Below are 23,263 nucleotides of genomic sequence, written 5' to 3'. Positions count from 1 at the left end.
ACTCAAAGTCAAGTTGCATTTTCTGTTTTTTTTTTTTTTTTTGGTGCCAGTTTTTTTGACTTTTGAGACAAAAAAATACTGTTCATGACAGTGCGTGGACTGTTCCCGCACTGTTCATATACTGTTTATAAAATAAAAAATATTAAAAATGGGTCCCACGGTACTATTTACACATTTAAAAATTATTTTGCTACAGTGTTTTCAGCAACAATCAATTTTCAGCAACTTTCAACAATAATAAATTGTATCCAAATGAACACTATGTACTCCAAAAGTATACTCACCTCCTCTTAGAGTGAAGTAAGTTATTTTAGGAGTACATCTTTTATTACTCTATTTTTTTTCACTATTTACAATTTACCTTCATCTCACAAAGAAGTGCATCGGAGTATACAAGAATTTTCTCATAATCTGATACATTACAATGGTGGAAAAATTCAGTTCACAAAAAAGAATTTGTGGAAAAACAGTAATGCAAACACGTGGTCCTTGATGAGTGGCAGTGAGTGTGAGTGTGACCTATAAAATTCAGTAGTTTCACTTTTCGAATCTGGAAACAACGTAGATTCGCCTCGCTTCTCTTTTACTTATATTTCGAAAACACAAACTTGTCGTTTTGCTAAACGATAAACCCTAACTAAACTAAACAATTCATCACAACCAGACCAAACCAAACTTTTATTATATTGGCTTCTCGTACTGACAGTCCTACATATCCCTTTTCCAACAAAAAAAAAAAAGAAAAACAAAAAACAAATGCTTTTGTAGTTGTAGCACACTCTTCTCTAATGGCCCAACACGTCTCGTCTCTGATCTTAGCATCAGAGCATCCAGCATTACCATTGATAACGATGGTAAGCTCTCTTTCTTATTCTGACCCAGTTGTTATCTTTGTTGCCCAATTATATATATATATATATATATAAAAAGTAATCATTTTTATTCAATTCCCATTGAATTTGGGATTAGAATGTTACAATTCTGCAACTTCAAGTCCATATATTGCTGAAGCAGTTACAGATTATTTTTTCTTCTTCTATTTTTTGGGTTTTGGTGGAGTTTTTTAATTATCATATTGAGTTAAAGCTTTCTTTCTTATTGTGACCCAGTTGTTATTTATGTTACCCAGTTAGAAAAGTTATCATTTTCATTCAATTCCCATTGAGTTTGGGATTAGAATGTTACAATTCTGAAACTGCAAGTCCATATATTGCTCAAGCAGTTACAGACTGTATTTGGGCCTGATTATTTATTCTTTTTTAATTTTTTTTTTTAAAATTATCATATTGAGTTAAATAAAGCTTTCTTTCTAATTGTGACCTGTTGTTATTATTATTATTTGTTTTATCTAATTAGAAAAGTTATCATTTTCATTCAATTCCCATTGAGTTTGGGATTAGAATGTTACAATTCAGAAACTTCAAGTCCATATATTGCTCAAGCAGTTACAGACTGTTTTTGGGTCTTATTTATTTATTTATTTATTTTCTGGGTTTTGGTGGGATTTTTTTAATTTTCATGTTGAATTATAGCTTTCTTTCTAATTCTGACCCAGTTGTTATTAGTTTTATTATTTGTGTTATCCAATTAGAAAAGGTATTCAATTCCTAATAAAGTTGGAATTAGAGTGTTACGGTTCTGACACTTTTGAGACCAAATCTTGCTAAAACAGTGTGACTGTTTTTGGGTTTTGGTTGGGTTTATGAATTATCATATTGAGTTAGCTTTTCTTTACCTGTCAATGCAGAACTCAAAAGGGATAGAAGAAAAAGCAAGAGGTTTGGAAATTGGATCTGTATGTTTCTTCCTACCCTTTTTAGTCTTGTTTTTTTCTTTATTCTGACTAAAATTTAAAGTGCCTATTGTAGATGCACACAGCCACACATACACACACATAACTAAATTGGGTTGTGTTCTTAAGTTTTTGCCATATGTTCAGATTTATGACTGAATTACAGTTGTTACAACTGCTAAGTTTTGCTTAACTGCTCAGTGTTCTCCCAACTTTGATAAAATTTGGATTTTTTTTTATGAATTAAAAAAAAAAAAAGAAGATTTGTTTTAATGCCATTAGGATTTGGATTTTACATAAGATTAAAAATCTTTTGATTTGAAAAGAATTGGCAATTCTGGTATATAATTTGTGCAGTAGTTGGGAAATTTTGCGTCTCAATGTACTCAAAGAAGATTCTATTAGTGTGCAGGGTTATTCCTGGGTTTACTTGATCTATTTTCTGGGGGATGCTTGTGTTAGAGAAGGTGGGTTTGGTTATACAGTCTCTCTGAACAAGCTGCTTTTAGATTTGGGTATATGTTTTGGAATGGAGGGAGATGGGGTCGAGGGGAAGGTGGCTGGACTTTAGATAATTATAATTCTCAATTAGTAGGGTTTTGATCTATGCAGGGTAGTTTCTAGGTGGACCTAAATGGGGACTCATGGCATATTTTTGGATTCTTATGTGTATTAGCAGAACGAGGAGTGACACCATTACCAGCAGCAATGTTATGATTAGGTTTCTCTAGGTTGGGTCATTTTTTTGTATGTGTGGGTGTGGGCATCTTATGCGCTGTACACAGCTTCTGGCATTATTAATCCCAAGGGATAGCAAAATCAGCTACAGATCATGTGTCGTAATGTATAGGTTGCTACTTTGAATCTTCCATTATCCTCCTTGGGTGCTAAAACTTGTGTGTGTATATATATATATATATGCACACACTCACAGTTTTTGGCGTTATTATGTGGAATCGAAGTCTCATGTATTAATCATTATTATTTTTCTTATCGATTTGTTGCACTTATCATTAGTAAAAGTTTTGTTCCCACTAATTTAGCCTGAAATCAGCAATTTGGATACTTGACTATTGATGTTGGAGAATTTAAGCTTAATGGTAAAGGAAAAAAGGCCCATTAGGCCATTTTCTTTTATTTCTATATGCTATATTTAATTTGTTATATTGTCTTGAGTATTTTAAAAGGTCATGTGAGTATGTGACTAGCATGTTACTTATTTCATGGCCTAATAATGAGTTTGGATGGTTAGGGTTTATTCATTATTATAATAACCTTTAACCCTATATGAAAGAGGCTGGCTAGAACTAGAAAGAGTTGGAACAGGTACTGTATAACTTTGTCCCTAAATTGCTTCATCATTTTGCATCTATTAGTAATTATAATCTTGCTTACTAAAGTTTTTCCTATAATTATGCTATCGTCAGTTAACACACACATTCTGCGTGTTCAAACCTTTGGCTTTACGTTTATGAAAGCAGATTAGGTGATGTCATGACTCATCCATTGATCCAGATGGCTGAATCAGTGACTGTTAAACTGTACTTATGGACTAGTTTTACATATATTTTCCCATCCCTTGCTGACAACACTTTTGAACAATGTGAACAGAGACTCAAATTAAACAAGCTTACTGATGCCGTGATGTCAAAATTTGAGAGCTCATACCCCTCCAACACCCTCAGACATGATCTCAGGAACCAAATTGAAGAATGCATTTGCAAGAAACTCCCTGATTTGCACACCCCTGATCACCCCACTTATGCCCTGGTATTTTTCTCTTTTTCTTTGATAGTGCTTCTCCACCAGTTTTCTGATGATTTTTAGATGTCCTAACTTAACATGTGAGTTTGTGTAGATGATACGCCGAGCGATTGAAGAATTGAATGATGGAAAGGGCTCAACCATGGAAGCAATATCTAAGTTTATTTTGGAAGCGGTTGAGGATTTGCCATGGGCTCATGCAAGTTTTTTAAGTCATCATCTGAGCAAGCTTAGTGAGAGTGGAGAGATCATTAAAGTTTCTGAAAATTGTTATAGGCTTCCTGGTGAAAAAAGTAATTCTCTTCCTAAAAGAGGTCTGAAGAAGAAACGGAAGAAGAGGCATTACCATGGCAGTGAAGGAGATAGAGAGCATAATGTTGAAGAAGGATATCTATTTGAGAAGAAGCAGATGCTTAAAGAAGACAAGCAATCCCAAAATCTGGAGATTGAAGTGAATGGTAAACTCAGTGGAGGACAGAGGCATCAAATTGAAGACATCGAGGACCAAAATCAAGCACAGGAATTACAGATTGAACAAGTTGGCAAACAAAGGCAAGAAAAACAGAAAATTATTGTTACTGATCAACAACAAAGTCCAGAAGAACAACGATTTCAAGTGAATGATGAACAAAATCTAGCACAAGGGGTACGTGATAAAAAATCTGAAGATGAAAAAGATGAACAACAATCAATTGAGGAAATTGAGGAACAGATTCATCATGATGGACGACAAATTGTAATGACTGAAAATCAGGATAGAGCACAAAGGCATCAAATTGAAGAAATTGAGGATCGAGATGAATTAGAAGAGCGACAATTTCAGGTTATTGAAGATAAGCAAGCAGATGAACAACATGATGTATTTGATGAACAAATAAAACAAGTGCAACAGCTTGAAGTTGTAGAAAACCACAATGAAGCAAAGCAAAACAAAGTTGAATCGATTGAAGAACAAAATCAAGAACAGAAAGGTGATATGATTGTGGAAAAATATCCATCTCAAGTGCAGAAAAATAAACAGCAAGATGAAGTGAGGTCACAACAAGGTCAAACACAAAGGCATGAAACTGAAGTGATTGTTGAGGAGCAGATTGGAATAGTAGAGAAAAATAAGGTGACTGGAGAACAAATTCAAGAACTAGTAGGTGATGTAATTCAAGATCAGTGTCAAGGAAAAGAACAGCAAAGTGAACTGATTGAAGTGCAAAACTTGCCATGCGATCATGTAATCGAAGACGTTGGAAAACAAATTCAATTGCAAGAAGAAGAAATTCTATTAATTGAAAAGCTGATTGAACCACAAGAGCAAAAGAGTGAAGTGATTGAGGAACAAAATGAGCCACGAACTGAAATGAGGAGCAACATGATTGCCCCTAGGTTTTCCCCTTTTCAGTTATTTTGTGTCTTTATTGTGCCCTTTCCTTGTTATTGTTGATCTCATGCACTCTTGCTTTTCTTGGTTAATAAACAGTGACATGCAGTCATCCAAGGAACCAGAGAAACATAAAGCTATTGTGATGACTGAGGGTTCTCTTACAAGCCAGAGATTGGACAATGATGGTTCTAAACTTCTATCAAAGGTGACATGAGAATCTCTTTTCATCGTATAAAAGAATCATTTTATTAAACCTTTTTTCTGTTTTAATACTTGATGAATGACAGGTTAAGTGCATAGAATTACTGAAGAGGACAAAGAAAATCCAGGAAAAGCTGATGGATATTATTTACTCAAAAAGTGAGAGGGCAGTGTCAAAGGATGACACTCTAAAACATGTGATGGAAGAACAAGAGAATGAAATTCTAAAGGATCCTGAGCAGTGGCAAATTGAATTTTCTGATCCAAAAAGGCCTCCAGGATATGATGAAGAAGCATCGCTGGAGTTATTTCTGAAACATAAAAAGCAACTAAAGCTTTGTGGTCAGCTAGAGGTGCCAACAGCCTGGTCAAAGCCAACTAGTATTTCCACTGATGTCCTCACAAATTCAGAACAGCTTGAAAATGAGCAACAGCCAGAGCTTGGGAATCCAGACAGAGGATTAGAACTTGATTTAACAACAATGGAAGCAGAAAGTGATAGGCAAGAGGAATCCATATCAAAATCTCTCAACGTGGACTCAAGGCAGCTTGAGATGGAGAAGCAACTGGACCTTGGAGAGGAACATGAATGCCAGGTAGTAACAATAACGATTTCTCATCTCTTTGGAATTAACTATTTATTATGAATACAAAGGTAGCAAACACCACATTATAGAAATCATCAAAGAAAGCTGAAAATTGTAAGCATGACAGTGAATTTAATATGCCTTGACCAGATATCACAACTGCAAAATTCAATTCAAGAAAGGCCTGTGGAACTTCAACTAACAGTACTCAAGCAATCATGTGAAAGGCAACAGCCAAGTCAGAGGCAGCAATGGAGGAAAACATGGTCTCAGGCCTCAAAGGCATTGGAATCTGATTGTGTCGATGTGAAGAAATCTGAATGCCAGGTATCAATGTGACCGCTTTTCCTGATTTACCATTATATAGAATATGTTTGAAGTTTGAACGTAGAAATGAACATAGAATACAAACTTCAAAGATGATGAATATTAGGCATAACCATAAGCTTTTCCAGATGAACTTATTTATTTATTTATAAAAGTAATAATATAACTTGTTGATTTTGATATATTTTTTAATAGAATAAAAAGGAATTTATAAGTGAGTTTTTAATATCAGGGAATTGATGCTTTAAAAGAAAGTGAAAGCAATGTTAAAACTATGTTTTTGTAAATTTTGCTTGGTGATTTAAAAAGATAATTTTTTCCCCTTTGTCTGAAATTAATGAATAATTAGAGGTAGGGGAGAGAGAGCAATAGGAAGTGAACTTGTTAGAAAGGGTTGCACATACCTAAGTTACATTATTAATTAGTGATGATTTAATTTAAGTTGGTAGGCTTCATTAGAGAGGAATTGAGATTAATTATGAAAGTAGGTGATGAGAATCAACAAACATTCAAGGATCCATTGCATGTTTCAGTTGGGCTTATTACTAAAGCAAGATCCAAAAAGATCAAAGAAGCACTTAATGGGCTGATTCAAGAGATTTGGGCTGATTCTAACGCAGGACGTTCCAAGTTTTGCCTAAAGGAAGATGAAGGTGTAATAAATTTAATCTAAGCTATTGAGGGCTAATCTGGCTTGATTGGGTGTGATTTTTGACGTGAATTAATGGCTGATTGACTTTCAGCTCCATATCAGTTAATAGATATTTTTCCTATTCTGGAGCTTATAATTTCAGACCAGATCTACCTTAATTTAGAGCTTTTATTATTTAGAACGTTTTTAGCTATTTTCCTATTTTAGATCTGCTAATTTCAGACTAAATCAACTTTTATTTAAGGTTTTTTTTTATACAGTACTTTTTTTTTTTTTTTAAATATATTTTTTCATTGAATAAAAATCAGAAAAGGTGAGACTTTGCTCTTCTTTTGGTTCTTCAAGAACTGTGAACTTATCAGAGATTCTTTCTTGTGGTGTTCAAACTTTATACCTTTAGTTCGTGATTCAATTATAATCATTGGGTCAAGGTGTTACACTTATACCTTTGGTTTGCATTTCGATTATAAACATTGGGTCAGGGTTTCTATCAAAAATTTGAATTTTAGTTTTCTTGGGCAAGTATTCCAATATTTTTGATAGAAACGCTGACCCAACGTTTATAATCGAAACGCGAATCAAAGGTATAAGTGTAACACCTTGACCCAATGATTATAATTGAATCACAAACTAAAGGTATAAAGTTTGAACACCACAAGGAAGAATCCCTGATAAATTCACAGTTCTTGAAGAACCAAAAGAAGAGCAAAGCCTCACATTTTCTGATTTTTATTCAATGAATCCCTTTATTACAATGAGTGCATGCTACTTATAAGACATAATTGAAAATAGAAAAAAAAAAATAATAAAAAAAAAAAAAAAAAAACATACTAAATTGAAAACCCTAAATAAAAGTTAATTTGGTCTAAAATTAGCAAATCCAAAGTAGGAAAATAACTAAAAACGTTCTAAATAATAAAAGCCCTAAATTAAGGTAGATATGGTCTGAAATTATAAGTTCCAGAATAGGAAAAATGTCTATTAACTGATATGGAGCCGAAAGTCAATCAACTATTAATCCACGCCATAAATCACGCCCAATCAAGCCAAATTAGCCCTTAATAGCTTGGATTAAATTTATTACACCTCCATCTTCCTTTGGGCCAAATTTGGAACATCCTGCGTTAGAATCAGCCCAAATATCTTGAATCAGCCCATTAAGTGCTTCTTTGATCTTCTTGGATCTTGCTTTAGTAATAGGCCCAACTAGAACATGCAATAGATCCTTGAATGTTTGTTGATTCTCATCAGTAGGAGAAGAAGAAAAGACATAACAGGTAATGCTTGAAAGCATTTCTGAAAGAGGGGGAGCCTTGTATGGGTTATCTGCTTTTTTGTGTTGACTTATTTGTTTATCATATTTGAGAGAAGTTATGTATATATTATAACTAAGAAGGGCCTATAGACCTTGAACCAACACACTTTAGGAATCATGTCAACAGCTGCCAGCACTGGGCCAACAGCGGAGACAACTGCGACCTCGGGGTCAAAGGCCTTCTGTATCTGATAGTGGCAAGATGAAAGCACCTGAGTGCCAGGTATTGATGGTGACGTCTTCTGTTTTGTTGAGCTATTGCGGTCATGGTTAATATTTATATCGTAAAAGATTTGGAATAGAATGGATGATTAAATGATAAATATTGAATTTTCTTAAATTAACAATCACTATATGTCAAATAGAATATCAATTCAAGTAATTGGTAGCATATGCAGGACCAGAAACCTGGAAATTGGATACAAGAAAGACCTATAGAGCTGGAACCTTCAAAACTTGACCAATCAGGTCAAACACTGGCACAGACATTGGGGCAACTACGGCGAAGGCAACTACGGCTTCAGGGCCTGCAACTGTCTAATAGTGGCCAGTCAAGAGCACTTGAAAGCCAGGTAGCAATGATGTCAACTACTGTTTTTTATTTTTTTTTAACCTATTTATAATTAGTAATATGAATACAGTAATACTCTGGCCATGGAATAGTCAATAAATATTAAATAATATATGGCAAGATGAAAGCACCTGAGGGCCAGGTATTGATGGTGACATCTTCTGTTTTGTTGAGCTATTGCGGTCATGGTTAATATTTACTCCCTCCATCCCAATTTGATTTTGCTGTTTCAAAAACCCAACTTTTTAAGGGAACATCATTTATTGTCTTGTTTGCGGTATAAAAAGTTATAAGTTTTCAAAACTACCCTTAAATAAATTTATCAAAAAATTGGAATGCTAAATCTGAAATGGTTTTGGAAATAAAGTAAGGGCATAATAGAAACATTAGTAAATTAAAGGATTTTAATTTTAGAAATAGGACAACATTTTGGGATATTCCAATATGGAATAGAAGGCAAACAAATTAGGGCAGAGAGAGTATATCGTAAAAGACTTTGGAATAGAATGGATGATTAAATGATAACTATTGAGTTTTCTAAAATTAACAATCACTATATGTCAAATAGAATATCAATTCAAGTAATTGGTAGCATATGCAGGACCAGCAACCTGGAAATTGGATACAAGAAAGACCTATAGAGCTTGAACCTGCAAAACTTGACCAATCAGGTCAAACACTGGCACAGACATTGGGGCAACTACAGCGAAGGCAACTACGGCCTCGGGGCCAGCAGCTGTCTAATAGTGGCCAGTCAACAGCACTTAAAAGCCAGGTAGCAATGATTTCAACTACTGTTTTTTATTTTTTTAGCCTATTTATAAATAGTAATATGAAATATGAATATAGTAATACTCTGGCCTTGGAATTGTCAATAAATATTAAATAATATATGTAACCATCAATTGAATATGCCATATGATTTCAATTCCATGGAAGCCTTACCAATCTGATTGAATGTGCCATATGATTTCAATTTCATGGATTAATTAGCAGATTGAGAAGAGGCAACTAGATCCTCAAGGCCAAGGTGTTTTCCAAAATAAATTATCATCCTCACACCATCAGCATGAGTTACAACAACTACAGCATAAAGGTCAAGGGAGGCCTCTGAAGTCAAATCCAGATGTGGACACAGCTTTGGGGAAATATCCCTCAGATGATAAGCATCATCATAAGCAGCAGACACCAGAGCACCAAGGGCTGGGGAGGCCTCACGAGAAAATGAAAAATGAAGATCAAACTACCAGTGTATTGTTTCCCACAGCTCATCAGAACGGCCAGAGTAGGCAACTACGTCCTCGAGACCAAGATGCTTCCCAACTTAAACTGGCCGTAAATGATACCAAGAAAAAATCCCTCTCAAAACATCAGCATGAGCAGCAGAAGCCACTCAAGCGTAAAGGTCGAGGGAGGCCTCCAAAGTTAAAGCCAGATTTGGACGTGGCTATGGGGGCTCAGCAGCAGCTGAAAAGGCATAAAGGCCGGGGAAGGCCTCCTAAATCAAAGGGTGATGCAGATCAAAGTACAATGGTATTGTTGCCCATAGATGATCAGAATCAATATGAGCACCAGCAAGCAGGGTGTCAACGCCAAGCGAAGCATCCTACACCCAAGGCAAAGGAAGATGCATTGGTGCGAGTGTCAATTCCCTTGGATCATCAAGATCATAATGAATTGCAGCAGCATCAGGAGCACCCACCTAAAAAACAGGGCCGAGGGAGGCGTCCTAATCCAAAACCAGCTTTATCTACTACGACCATGGACGTATTGTTTCCTTCACAGCAGCAGGAACAACCACAACATAAAAAACAGGGGAGGCCTCCTAAGAGGAAGTTGGATGTAGTCAGTGCAATAGTAGAGCCACAAACTAAGCGTAGCGGCCGGGGAAGGCCTCCAAAAGTGGGCTGAAAGAACCCAAAGACAGTATAGATGGTAACATGATGTTTTGTATCTAGTAGCTTTAGACATCATAATGTGGTAGTTTTTATAGTAAGGGTATTTCTTGATTGGTTTTTTGTCTATGTAAAATCATACTAGAAAGTTTTTTTGTTTCTTTTTTGCTAAAAATGTATAGAACAAATATCTTTCCATGCTTTGTTTCTTATATAATAATTTTAAGAATATCGAGCAGTCTATATGATTGTGTTATGAACTCTTCGATGGCTGAACTAAAGCAATGATCACTAAAAGAGACTTGGTAAACTCACTGTCATGTTGTTATTGCGGTTTTACTTTACCGCTTAAGGATCAAGCCAGAATGAAGTTACCATCCCAGATTAAATTTTTGCTCAGAGCTATTGCTGTTCTTAAACTCTTGAAAGCTTGTGGTAGCTTGGATTATATTTTTACATATTATTGAAGACATAATATAACACCTTAACTGTGATGTCCCAATTTAATTGATTGTGTGATGTGTGTAGGTGTGTGATGAGTTCCGCATCAAGCATATACTAGGTTAAACTGGGCTTTATTAACAACTACAAGAAGTCTCAATCGTAACTAGTCTTTTTGAGGTATAGCATAAATATGGTTAGTGTTTTTTCTTGGGTTATTACATTAACAATGTGCTGAGCTTACTAATAACTAGCTATTGAAATTTTTTTCAACGACTTCATGAAAGGGGTCAAGGGGTTGAGTTTGCATGACACATTGGATTTTTACATGTGAGCATAAGAAGAGTGGTTAAATGGTATTATTGCTCAAAATGAGAACTATATCATGATAAAGAACTAGAAGATTATTTCTATATGGTATATATATTCTGTTATTTATATTACTAACTGTGTTTAAATCCGTTTGGAAAATTTTTTAGATTAGATTTTACGTTAATCCACGGGTGTCCATAAAAAATATTTCACATATTTGATACTTTTACCTTAATGGGCGCTACTTTCCCCAATTAAACCTTGAACTTCCGACCTCTTCACTGATATTTCCCAATCCCACGCAGCTAACAAATATGGTCTTCTGGAGCAACATGAATGACAATTAAAAAATTTTACTAAAAATTTGTTTTTCATAAGTTTGTTTTTTGTTTCTAAACTATTGAAAAAATTTATTTCTTCATCCTTATTTTTTATATAAACCATTAAAAAAAAAAAAAACCTTTACAAAGTTTAAGATCAAAAATAATGATCAAGCATTATTAACACTTTTGCAGTCTCTTCCCACCATCACCGGCCACCACAAAAAAACCACATAGCATTTTTTAAGTGAACGAAGGAGATAAGTGAATGGGACTTATTAATTACCGAAATTGTTCTGAGCCCAAGTTGAAAATAGAAAGTATCTTATTGCAACGGATGTATGTAATACTTTTTATCTATACCAACACCACCACAAAAACCACCATAGCGTTTCAAAAATAGGAAGTATCTTATTGGAATGGATGTATGCAGTACTCCTTTTATATTGGTAATACTACAAACACAATTTTTTTCATAACAATTTTACAATTTTTAAGTTGGCTGATTGTTAGTAACGAAGAAAATTTGTGTAGGTCCTAGGAGCGGCTTGATGCATTTTGAGGCTTAAGGCGAAAACTAATTAAAGCCTTTTATATATCTAAATATATATATATATATATATTTTAAAAATTTTAAATATTACTTAAAACTCTATTTTTTATAGATGCAAAATTACTGACTAAAATTTTATATTCTTGTTCTACTAAACATGTAGAATATATTTTTTAGAAAGTCTACAGATACATTTAACAAATTTTTTTACACCAACAAATTGATAGTGGTAAGTTAAAAAGTGATGTTAGTGGTAGACCTATATGAGACCTATTAAACGCTTGCCAACTCCATTGTTATGAAAAAATGTTGTGAAATTTTTTGTTTATGTAGTCGCATTGTTTTTTTGAGAAGTGCTACATTTACAACATTTTCACAACAAATTTTAGGTGTTAAGTTGTTACTTATTCTAATTTAAAACCACCACTAAAATTACTTTTTTGTCTACCAATACCAGCTAGTAACAACTTGCTATTTAAGATTTGTTATAAAAATGTTGTGGATGTAGTATTTCTCTCTTCTTCTTCTTTTCCCTATTTTTCATTTGATAAAAAAGTATTATTTATTTATTGACTAATATTTGGGCTTAATTTTTTTAGGGGAAATATTTGGATTTAATTAATACTATTACAATGAAATAAATAACTCTATTGGTTAAAATTTGGGAGGCTTAGGTGACTGTATCGTTTACCTATACTATAAAATTAGCCCTAATAAGTCAATGAACGTCAATTATGCCCATCATTAATACTTAACCAACTCAGAAATTTGTGAAATTTGTTATAAAAAAAAATTGTGTTTATAACATTGTTACTTTCATGGATATGAACATATTAGTCATATAGACGTACACCTCACATTTACATGAGATTGATATTGCATATACTCATTAAAAAAAAAAAATATTTAATTCTCAATTTCTTTGTTGAAGAAATATTGGTTTTTAATATATATAGTTTATTTCATCGTTAGATACATGGTAAGAGTTTCTAATACTTTGTAAGTGATTAAATGCATATTTGTAAATGATTAAAGGTTGAGAAATTAATCTTATTATGGGGAATCATGGAAGCTTCCTTGATGGGATATGATAGATACACTAAAAGTAATGCGGAAAATAATGAAAAGAGATAATGTTTTATGCACAGAGAAGTTTCCAGGAAGCTCCCCCATATGCCCCATTTTTTCAACTGGAAGTGCTTTTATTTTTATTTATTTATATATTTTTACAATGGACAAATCTATTTATTAATTATTAGATTTCCCAATACAATGTTCCAAATTCCAGTCTCAAAGGAGGGAAGGAATAAAAGAACCGCTGGCATTAGAAGAAATCTAAGTCTAAGTCCAAACACCAGGTTCCATAATAAACCAAACCTAACAGAAAAGTAAAGAATGATAATTAGAGAGAATTAAAGGAACAAGCAATACCCATTCCTTCTTGGCTCACAAGTAATACTATTAAATTATTAATGTGTACTATATGACCTATTTGTCACACCACCCCACTTCACCGGATTCCCATCTCAAAACCCAGGACTTTGTTTCATGCAAAACAAAAACCACAAAACGTCAAGAAAGTATACAAAACTTGATCTCCTTCTCTCTCAGTCATTTCATCAAACACAGTTCAGAATTCACTTGTTCATTCACTCCTTTGCAAGTTGAGGGAAAGAGAAAAAGATATATAGGAGAGAAAAATGAAGGTGGGAATGTTGGGGCTACTACGTGTGGTGGTGTTGGTGCTGGTTTTACGTGTGTCCTCATCATCATCATCATCATCATCATCTTCATATTTTGGGCAAAAGAATAGAAGGAGCTCTATACTACCAGTACCAGTACCAGAACAAGCAACGACATCGTCACTGAAGCTCAACCGAGTTGGGTCCTCCATTGTGTTTCCTCTTCATGGGAACGTGTATCCTATTGGGTATGTATTCTATTATATTATTCTTACCCGCTTGCAGTTTTTATGTGTTACAAAAAAGAAGAAGAAGAAGAAGGAAGCAAGAGTGTGTAATAGTTCTTTTAAGATCATGACATTTATCACAATATGGTCAATTATGGAGAATCACTTTCACAATAATAGACAACTTCTTGTAGCACAAAGGTCATGTCTTTAGACTTTCTAGTGAAAGTAGTTATCTATACATCGTTTTTCACAATTTGTGATATGATCCATTGTGAAAGTAATATAACCTTTGTCTAAATTCACTTTTGCACTAATTACAATAGATCATATCAATTATTGTGAAAAATTTTAAATTTATTAAATGGCCTAGATTAATAAAAGTAAAATATATCTTTTATTGCTAAAAAAGGGTATACATTATTCACCTTCTACAATGCATGCATGCTTTTCATTTTATATTATAAATCTAAAAAAGAGGAGGAAAAGAACAAAAGAAAAACCTTAAAATGTCCATGGCTAGCTTCTTTTTCTTTTTGGTGCTTACCAATTTGATATTTTCGTTGTTTAGTTTCTTGAAGGATAAAATTGCAAAGGATACTAATTTGTGTTAGCATCTCAATTTCAATACGATATGTCTAACCCCATAAGAAATATATTTGTTGAATTTAACAATTGGATTCTGCAGGTTCTATAACGTTACCCTTAACATAGGCCAGCCTTCAAAGCCATACTTTCTTGATCCTGACACCGGTAGTGACCTCACATGGCTCCAGTGTGATGCTCCCTGTGTCCGATGCACCGAGGTACATTGCTATGACAAAATCTGTATCATATTTTCTTCTAATTTGCACATTGCTTTTCCCCCTTCCTCTTCTTCTTTTTCATAAGCATGCATAATTAAGTTTATTCTCTATGAAGTAATGCTTTTGGTTATATTATAAAAAGAAAATAAAAAAACCGAGAATATAGTCAAATATTCATGGAATAACTTGCATTGTAGCTCCCTGTTATAAAAGATGAAACATGGCTCTGATGCCAAATTAAAAAAAAAAAAGATAAAACATAACTCTGATACAATGTTAGAAAAAACATGACATAGCTTTGAAACCACTATAAAGTGTTTGAGAAAATATGGAGAAGAAACTAAAAAGGCATAGAGATAAAGAATGAAAGAAAAAGAAAGAGAAAGCAAAGAATAAACATGGTTCGGCTTTAGAGGCCTACATCCATAGAGGAAAATTCTTGATAACTACATATTTATTATTAAGCTCCGTGTTACAATGAACCCATTGATGGGTTTCTATAGTAGACTAATATCTAGAGTAACAATACTTGAACTACAAGTAGGATTATGGTTACTTTGCTTATCCTTCAAGACTTAGATTGCTTTGTTTATACTCCAAGTAGGATTAGATAGTTTAGACAACAGACTTGAGCTTCGACTAGGATTATGCTTTCAAATATTTAACACTCCCAATCTAGGAAACTTCAAATAATTATCTTGATGCATTGCTTCCACCAACCCAGATATCCCTCCTACAATTTTATGTTATTATAAATTTTGGGATTTTTTTCCTAATTTCCTGTCAAAATTTTCCACTATCATTGTCTTCTCTATTTTTATGCTATTTTTTTTTTTTTTTTTTCTTTCAGAAAGTCATGTTATCCTATAAACTGTATAGTTTCTAAAACAATTAAAGTTGGTAAAAGTAACTAGTATTAATGACAATGTGTTAACTTGTTTTCATTGCAGACACCTCATCCACTGTACAAGCCCAGCAACAGCCTGGTACCCTGTAATGACCCTCTTTGTAAATCCTTGCACCCACCCGAACACAGATGTGAAACACCAGAGCAATGTGACTATGAAATTCAGTACGCAGATGGCGGTTCATCCATGGGTGTCCTTGTCAAGGATGCTTTTTCCTTCAACTTTACAAATGGAGAACAATTGAAACCTCCTCTAGCCCTTGGGTTAGTGACTTTGATTGCTTCCTTGATCTCAAGTACTTTTACATGCTCTTAATTTTCAATTTTCAATTTCTTGAAATTGTTTTGAAAGCAATCCAAGAGAGATGCTTTTAAATAGAATTGCTGTAGTAAGCTTTTCATATTAATACTACGTTGCAAGTTGTCGTGTGAAAGCAGCTTGTGAACAAATGATTTCCAAATGGTGACTAGAGTAATTTGAATCACAAATTGTCTTTGAGACTTTTACTTTCATGTGGTAGCAATATTAGCTGTGAACTTCAATTTTGACCATTGTAATACTATGATCAGCTCCTTTTAACTCCTAAAAATCAGGCAGGTACCTGCCAATTTTTGACCATATAGGTGCTTGGAATTCTCATCTTATATATATATATATATATGAGAGAGAGAAATGTAAAATTCAGTAGTTAATTGCAAATTTTGTATTTCTTTCCATGGTAATGCAATCCACCAATGGATCAGGCCGTACATATTTGTCATTTAAGAACCAGAAATGGAAGCTGTAACAAAGCTAGAAGTTAAATGTATTTCATGTCAGGGGGAAAGCACAAGAAAACTTATTAAGATGAACAGAATTTATTTTGAAGTATGCTGGTCATGTTTTAACATGGTAACCAAGCATTATATAATACTGCATTACTTGTCTCATCTAAGTAAACTGACCATTCCCACTACATTTTTAAGTGGACCTATCTATGATAGGTCACAATCCATATTTGGTGCTGACATATTGCATATTTGCAAGGTGATTTTTATGTAATAACCAAGTGTTATGGCTGAATGAAACGTTCTCTTTTCCCGCTACTTAGGTGTATGATATGTGATGTATATAAGCATAAATGTTTAGTTATGAGTTGCTTACGTACACTATTACTTATGTGCTCTTAATTTTTTCTTGTCTACAGCTGTGGATATGATCAAATTCCTGGTCCCTATCCTCATCCCTTTGATGAGTTGCAAGTAAATAATGTACTTTTTTTTTTTTTCTTGTTTTTTTATTTTTTATTTTTAACATTAACAAACGTACTATTCCAGCGCATGGGAAATGTTTGCTTGGGAATTTTAGATGGAAAAGGAACAGGGTTGAACATCATTGGAGGTAATTGTTGGTACAAAAATTTCTGGATCATAACATTCAACATAATTTCGAACATCCAAAACTGAACCAAACCCCCTTTATTTTGTTTTATTTATTTTTTTGCAGACATATCAATGCAAGATAAGATGGTGATCTACAACAATGAAAAGCAGTTGATTGGATGGGCGCCTGCAAATTGCGATCGGCTTCCAAAGTCTAAAACTTCTAGCATTTGGTGATAATATCAACTTCTCATCCATGTCAATCAGTCGTTGTTATCGTCAAAGATCGAGCTCCGTAGCTATGATATAAAGGAGAATAGTTGTTTTATCCTCTTTGTATATTACACATGTAAATATGCCTAAGCAAAGTGTCCTTTGTACTCCCATTTGATATGTGCTGGGTAGAAGCGGTAAAAGGTTGTACATAGTTAACATTTACAAATATTGTTGATGGCTTAAATGGAATTGACCTTGTAATACTGATCTGAGTCCTTTCCTGCAAAATTTATACTTTCAGGAACCAGAAATGTGAAATTACACAAATTGGTGTTGCAAATTTGCAATCATTTCTTAACTTTTAGCCTCTATCCTCAATTGGTGATACCTGGAGATGGATGAGTTCACTAAATTGGTTCAAGAAGAAGTTCCTTGGTGTATGCTTTTTGTAAATGACACAGTTTTAGTAAATGAAACTAGAGGTGGAGCTAATGCCAAGTAATGCTAGGTTGGGCGGATGAAAGATAGAGGATAGAGGAACTAATGATTTTCTATGATTTTGCGTTTAGCAACAGTGATGGAAAAAAAAGGGGGAAAAGAGGAAGAAGGAGAAGGATGAAAAGAAGAAACAAGTATTTGTATTTTTTTTTTCTATCATAAAACCATTTATGAAGAAAATGATAATATTAAATATCAAGAAGATGAGTAGTAAATTGGTACAAAGTGAAAACAAATCACTTCTCATCCTCCCTCCCATTCCTCCTTTCCCTTGAGGAAATATTAAAAGGGGTGGATGCAATTGGATTATCATCATCCTTCCCCTCCCCCATTCCTATCCTTCCAAACATTTTATAAAAAAGAAAGACCCTGTTCATCCTTCATTTTTCTTCCTTTCCTCTCCATTTCTCCCATTTTCCTCACCTACCAAATGAAGGGAAATTATTGTGTACTCTCGAAGTACCATAAATGCATATTCTCTCATCCCACATAAATGGTAAGTCCTACTAATTAAATTCATGGTAGGACTCACCATTCATATGAGAGTGGAGACTACGCATTTATAGTACTCTGAGAATACCTAATAATTTTTCCTAAATGAAAATGAATTTTGTATTATTAATTTAATATTACAGTAATTGTCAATTTCATGAATTCAGTGACTAGTGGAAAGTTAGGAACCTATTGCTTTGTTTCTACATTTTTAGTGGAGTAGTGTTTTGAAAACATAAATTCACAATTATTATTAAAATATTGATTTGAAAACATGAGTTCCCTTCTTGTGTGTACGGTTGTGTGCATTTCTGTGTGTACAACAACAATTTTCCTTTTTAGTGATTAGGGTTGCCGGCCCAAAAGAATGAAGTCATCTCTTATTTATATGTTTTGGCTTAGAAGTATTATTATAACTACAAATTATTTTACAAATTGTTGAGGTAGTGGGTATAGAATAGTTAATAGCTGCAAACTTGCGTGTTACGTGTGATAATCATTTTTATGGTGCTTTTATTAATTTTTTTTTTAACAATTTAAACTAATTTAATAAAAAATAATGTATTTCATAATCATTTTTTTTTATTATAGGAAAAATCATAAATGTAATATAAGAATAATCATAAATCATAAATATAAATTTTGTCGTATCGAAATTAAAACTGTAGGGACTCAGTTTTAGAAAAGTTCCCCAACAATACATTTTTAGAGAGTGGATCGAAGGTTTAGGCCCTAACAGACTAGCAACGGAATACAAATCACTTCTTTTTCATTGAAGGGGAGTGAGCCCAATTTACAACTGAGGGTGGCTCCTCGGCACCCGTCTGAGGAGACCCCTCTCCCTGAAACTAACACTACCTCTAAGTTCTTCTATGTCACTCCCTTCAATCCTCCAAAGTTCCGAAAAAAAAAAGTCCCCCTTCTTTCCTTTGCTCACCTTTCTTATATCGTTCTTCTTTCTCCTATCTTTTCATTCCTTCTGTTGATCATCCATTGGCCTCCGCTCTGACCCTCCGTCCCATCGAGGTCTTATCCGTACTCAAGTGGCTCACCATGATTGATGTTGCCCTGCCAAGGGGTTACATCCCCATTAATGCGGCCAGGGGGGTTAGGTGAGCGCATTCAATGCGGAGATGACAGCTCACCTAAGGCTTGCTTCTTCGCCGTGCTCTTGTCGCCGATGCGTGGCACTGGGTCCTCTCCTCCTCGGATATTCAAGGATTCCTTTGGTGGGGTGGTCCTCGTGTTTTTCCGAGGTCTCGGACGCCCGAGAACAGGGTCATCCTCGGATATGCTCCTCGGAGGTTGGTCTTCGCGCTTTCATCCTCGGACCCATCATGCATCCTCGGCGTGGGCCATTTGGGCCTGACTTGGAGTGGGCCAAGGCTACCCGATTTTCTGGCCCCACAATAGCCTCTCAAAATCTTGCTGCACGCATCCTTGGGCGGGGAGAAGGATTTTGACATCCTCGGCCTTACCCCCCGTCAGTACTGGGGTCTATTCATCTGCCTTAGGCACGTCGCAAACGTTTCGGAGCGCGTAACGTGCCCATCATTAAATTCAGGCGGCTTTGTGCTCCCCACGTCTAATGAGGCGTTACCAATCCAACGGTGGAGGTTTGTCTCGCATTTATGGGCGGGAAAACCCGCATGACTCTTCGATTTGGGGTATAAATACCCATACGAACCGCTTCTTCCTGTTCCTTATTTGTAATCAAGAATTCTCGTGCGTCCTTCCTAAGTTCAGCCACACTCTCACTTACATCTCCAGCACAAAAAACCTATTCGAGGAGCTCCTCCTCTTCCCAGTAAGTTGCTCTATCCCTCTTTACCCCTTCTTCTACTTCGCCTGTTCTTTCTTAGTTCTTTTAGGTGTCAACTGGGATGGGTAGGTTTAAGAAATACGTCGATACTGAGGAGGCGATGGAGAAATTCATCACTGACTACAGAATTCCCGACAATGTAGGTCTGAGATATTGTGAGGACGGGGATTGGCGCATACACAGACGGGAGGGCGAGGTGGTAATTCCCATTGTTACCTTCCTTGAAGGGGGGATGACGATCCCCATGGGGCCGGTGATAAGGGACTACCTCACGCACTTTCGGTTGGCCCCTACCTAGTGTGGGATAAACGTCTTTAGGATTCTAGGCTGTGTGGACGCCCTGAACGAGAAGATAGGGCTAAGGTTGACCCACCATGACGTGAACTGGTGCTACAACCTTTAGCTCCTTAAGGGCAAGTCTTATTACCTAAAGACGAGAGACGACAGGGTGCGGCTCATTCAGTGCCTCCCTGAGTCCAGTAAGGGGCTCAACGAGGATTTCCTCATCGTGTCAGGGGAGTGGCACGATGGCCTTCACTACCCAACAATAGAGGGAATACCAGGTGGGGCGGTGGGAAATAGGAGGGGTTTCAAGTTCTTGTCTTTTTTCTTCCCCCCCCTTTTTTTTTTACTAACGTGGTGGTGCTTTCTGTTTGCAGACCCACACGCTTTTGAGCGCCACTTCCATTTAGTCAACCGGGAAGATTTGCAGAAGGTGCTGAGGGTGTCGGTTTATATAAACGAGGACGACAACCAAGTTAGGGCCGCCCACATAATCTTGGGGTATAAACCTGTCCAGAAATCATTCCCGGTTCCAAAGCATGTCATCCTAGCCAACGATCCTCGGCTTCAGAGGATTACTGTGACCGAGGAGGATTTCAGTTCCCCGAGGGGCCCTCCGAACCAGAAGTTGTTGCTGTAGCCGTCCCTTCTCCTTCCCAAGCATTCGCCGAGGCTGCCGAGGAGGATACAGAGCGAGAGGAGGACGCGTTCAACGTTTTTGCCCAGCTTGATCAGTCCGAGGACCCTCCCGGGGACTTGGGCGACCCTCGTTTGACCGAAGCGGACCTCTTCGCTTCAGAAGCCCTTTCTCCGCCAACGATGGGTTATAAGAGGAAGCCCACCACCAGCTTGATGGACCTGATTGAAGGCCAACCGGGGAAGTCCCAACAGAAGCTTCCTTCTCCTCTTCCGAAGTCTAGGTCGACTTCTGCTCAGTAGAAGCCTCCTCCTTCTCCTCCTCCTCCTCCTTCCCGGACGAGCCTGCCTTCTGGGTCCGTGCCTGCCGACCCTAAGAAGAAGAAGGATAAGGGCAAAAAGCCTGTGGAGGATAAGACGGTGTCCTCGCAGGAGGAGGACAACACTCTACGGCCATCCAAGCAGTTTAAGATAGGCGGCAAGAGCCAGGACAGGCAGGTCGTCGACATCGCGCCCGAGGCTCAGGCTTGGCTCCCAGCCCCGATGCTTCATGGGGAGCCCCTGAAGGATGACGCCTCCCTCAGGGACTTCAATGAGGGCGAAGGTGCGCACGTGGCCGACGCGCTGGAGAGGTGCCTGCTGCTCCCAACGGACATGGCCAAGCTGAACTCTATGAGGAGTAAGCAGGTCTTCCTCAGCCTTAAGCGGTATCTGGGGATGGTAAGGACTGTAACTTCGACTCCTTTTCCTTTCCTCTCCTTTTCCCCCTTTTTCTTCTGAATTGGGCTCATAGTGCATTGGCTACCCTTGCAGGCTGTCCAGGCCATCTATAGGTTGGAGGGGGCGGCCAACGACTAGGGGAAGGCCTTCGACCAGGAGCGTGATTAGCGCTTTCAGGCTACCCGGGCTCTAAAGAACTCCGAGGCTGACCTCGCCAAGGCCTGAGACGACTTGAAGGCGATGACCAGGGCTCGGGACAGTGTAGTGTCTGGTCTTGAGGGTGCCCAGAGCCAGGCCAAAGAGCAGACAAAGCGCCTGGGCGAGGCGGAGGAGCAGCTGCAGATCGCGAGGGATCTGATCGCAGACCTGCAGGCTAAGGTGACTGCGGCTGAGAGGGCCTAGAGGGAGGCAGAGTGGGCTAGAGAGGAGGCTCGGCGGGCTAAGGTCGAGGCGGACTTTGGTAGGGAGATGGCCCTGATTGCCAAGGAGGAGGCTGAGATCGCAGTCTACGCTGATGAGGTGGCTGTGGTAAAGGCCCTCTATAAAGCTCAAGTTCTGGGGGTATGTAGGCGATACTGCTCCCAGGTCTGGGTTGAGGCCCTCAAACAAGTTGGGGTGGAGGCCACGTCCGACCTGTGGAAGGCGGAGAGCGTGTATTACCCCCCTGCTATCCGCGAGGTCGCCCCTGATGGCGCTAAGGCTGGGGAGATTGTTGAGGAGGTGGGGGCTGCTGAACTAAAGGAGCATCCGAGCGAGGAGGTGCCCCAAGAGATAGTGGAGGTCCCTTCCGATGCTCAGATTCCCACCACCGAGGAGGCAGCCGTTCTCGCCGTGCCCTTGCAGGGCGTCCCCTTAGGCTAGGGCTTAGAGGACCTAGAGGTTGCCCTTGTCCAGCCTGATCAGAAGGAGTAGATTCCCTGGCGCCTTGGCTCATCCTGCTTTTGCCGCTTGCTTGACCCTTGTCTATGCCTTTATGTCATTTTACTTCATTTTTCTATTCTTCTCTCTTCTATTTTTATGTAAGGTGGCTCTTGCCGCACGACCTCTATGGACACTTTGTTGTAATGGGAGTTTAATTTCCCTTTCTATTTATTTTAATTGCTTATTTGTTTACACGCTGCCTGCTTTCCCTCTTTCCTTTTGATTTGCATGATTTTAGCTTGAATTGTATGTCGGCCAGTTGCGCCAGTAACAATGATAAGGGGAAAGAATGTACGCATGGGCAACCCTCTTACGTCTCAAGGGTTAGGTAGGGCTTGATCCTTTCCTAACTTAGGATATTTTGAAGTAGTTGGTTTTCCCGTAGGCCTGAGTCCGAAGACCGTGCAATGCCTTGGTTCTGTCTAACACTTCCATTCTTCTATAAGTACCTAGTTTCCCCATAGATTTGAGTCTGAAGACCATGCAATACCTTGGTTCTGTCTAACACTTCCATTCTTCTGTAAGTATCTAGTTTCCCCATAGGTTTGAGTCCGAGGACCATGCAATACCTTGGTTCTGTCTAGTAC

At 37.2% G+C, this 23,263-nt stretch overlaps 2 protein-coding genes and 1 non-coding gene across 10 annotated transcripts in view; all 3 read left to right on the top strand.

The window, feature by feature from the left end:
* Window positions 1-579: 579 nt before the first annotated feature.
* On the top strand, window positions 580-10,742 carry LOC112039228 (uncharacterized). 8 transcript variants are annotated; one of them, XM_024072068.2, is made up of 11 exons: window positions 580-854; window positions 1,748-1,795; window positions 3,404-3,562; window positions 3,651-4,933; window positions 5,028-5,136; window positions 5,219-5,728; window positions 5,870-6,046; window positions 8,126-8,236; window positions 8,403-8,585; window positions 9,177-9,359; window positions 9,578-10,742. In XM_024072068.2, exons 1-11 carry the CDS (start codon window positions 789-791, stop codon window positions 10,493-10,495), a joined length of 3,747 nt encoding a protein of 1,248 aa, XP_023927836.2. In that variant the 5' UTR covers window positions 580-788; the 3' UTR covers window positions 10,496-10,742. The 8 variants fall into 8 exon arrangements, with proteins under 8 accessions (XP_023927836.2, XP_023927839.2, XP_023927837.2 ...); XM_024072071.2 differs by having other exon boundaries at window positions 581-854; window positions 8,412-8,585; XM_024072069.2 differs by having other exon boundaries at window positions 581-854; window positions 9,581-10,742.
* Window positions 10,743-13,507: 2,765 nt separating this feature from the next.
* Window positions 13,508-23,263, top strand: part of LOC112039236 (aspartic proteinase Asp1) — a 12,703-nt gene continuing 2,947 nt past the window's right edge. The window contains exons 1-3 of the mRNA XM_065777029.1: window positions 13,508-14,035; window positions 14,703-14,820; window positions 15,771-15,991. Coding sequence (XP_065633101.1) covers window positions 13,806-14,035; window positions 14,703-14,820; window positions 15,771-15,991 — 569 coding nt within the window. The 5' untranslated portion in view covers window positions 13,508-13,805. The remainder of the gene's footprint in view (window positions 14,036-14,702; window positions 14,821-15,770; window positions 15,992-23,263) is intronic.
* Window positions 17,034-17,568, top strand: LOC112039265 (uncharacterized). The gene is made up of 2 exons (XR_010630297.1): window positions 17,034-17,108; window positions 17,214-17,568. It is a non-coding gene; the product is annotated as an uncharacterized LOC112039265 (transcript).

The sequence above is a fragment of the Quercus suber genome, unplaced genomic scaffold, assembly GCF_002906115.3.
Source record: "Quercus suber isolate HL8 unplaced genomic scaffold, Cork oak 2.0 scaffold_147, whole genome shotgun sequence".
NCBI lineage: Eukaryota > Viridiplantae > Streptophyta > Magnoliopsida > Fagales > Fagaceae > Quercus > Quercus suber.
Note: the sequence above shows the minus strand (reverse complement) of the source record. Positions and strands in the feature narration are given on the sequence as shown.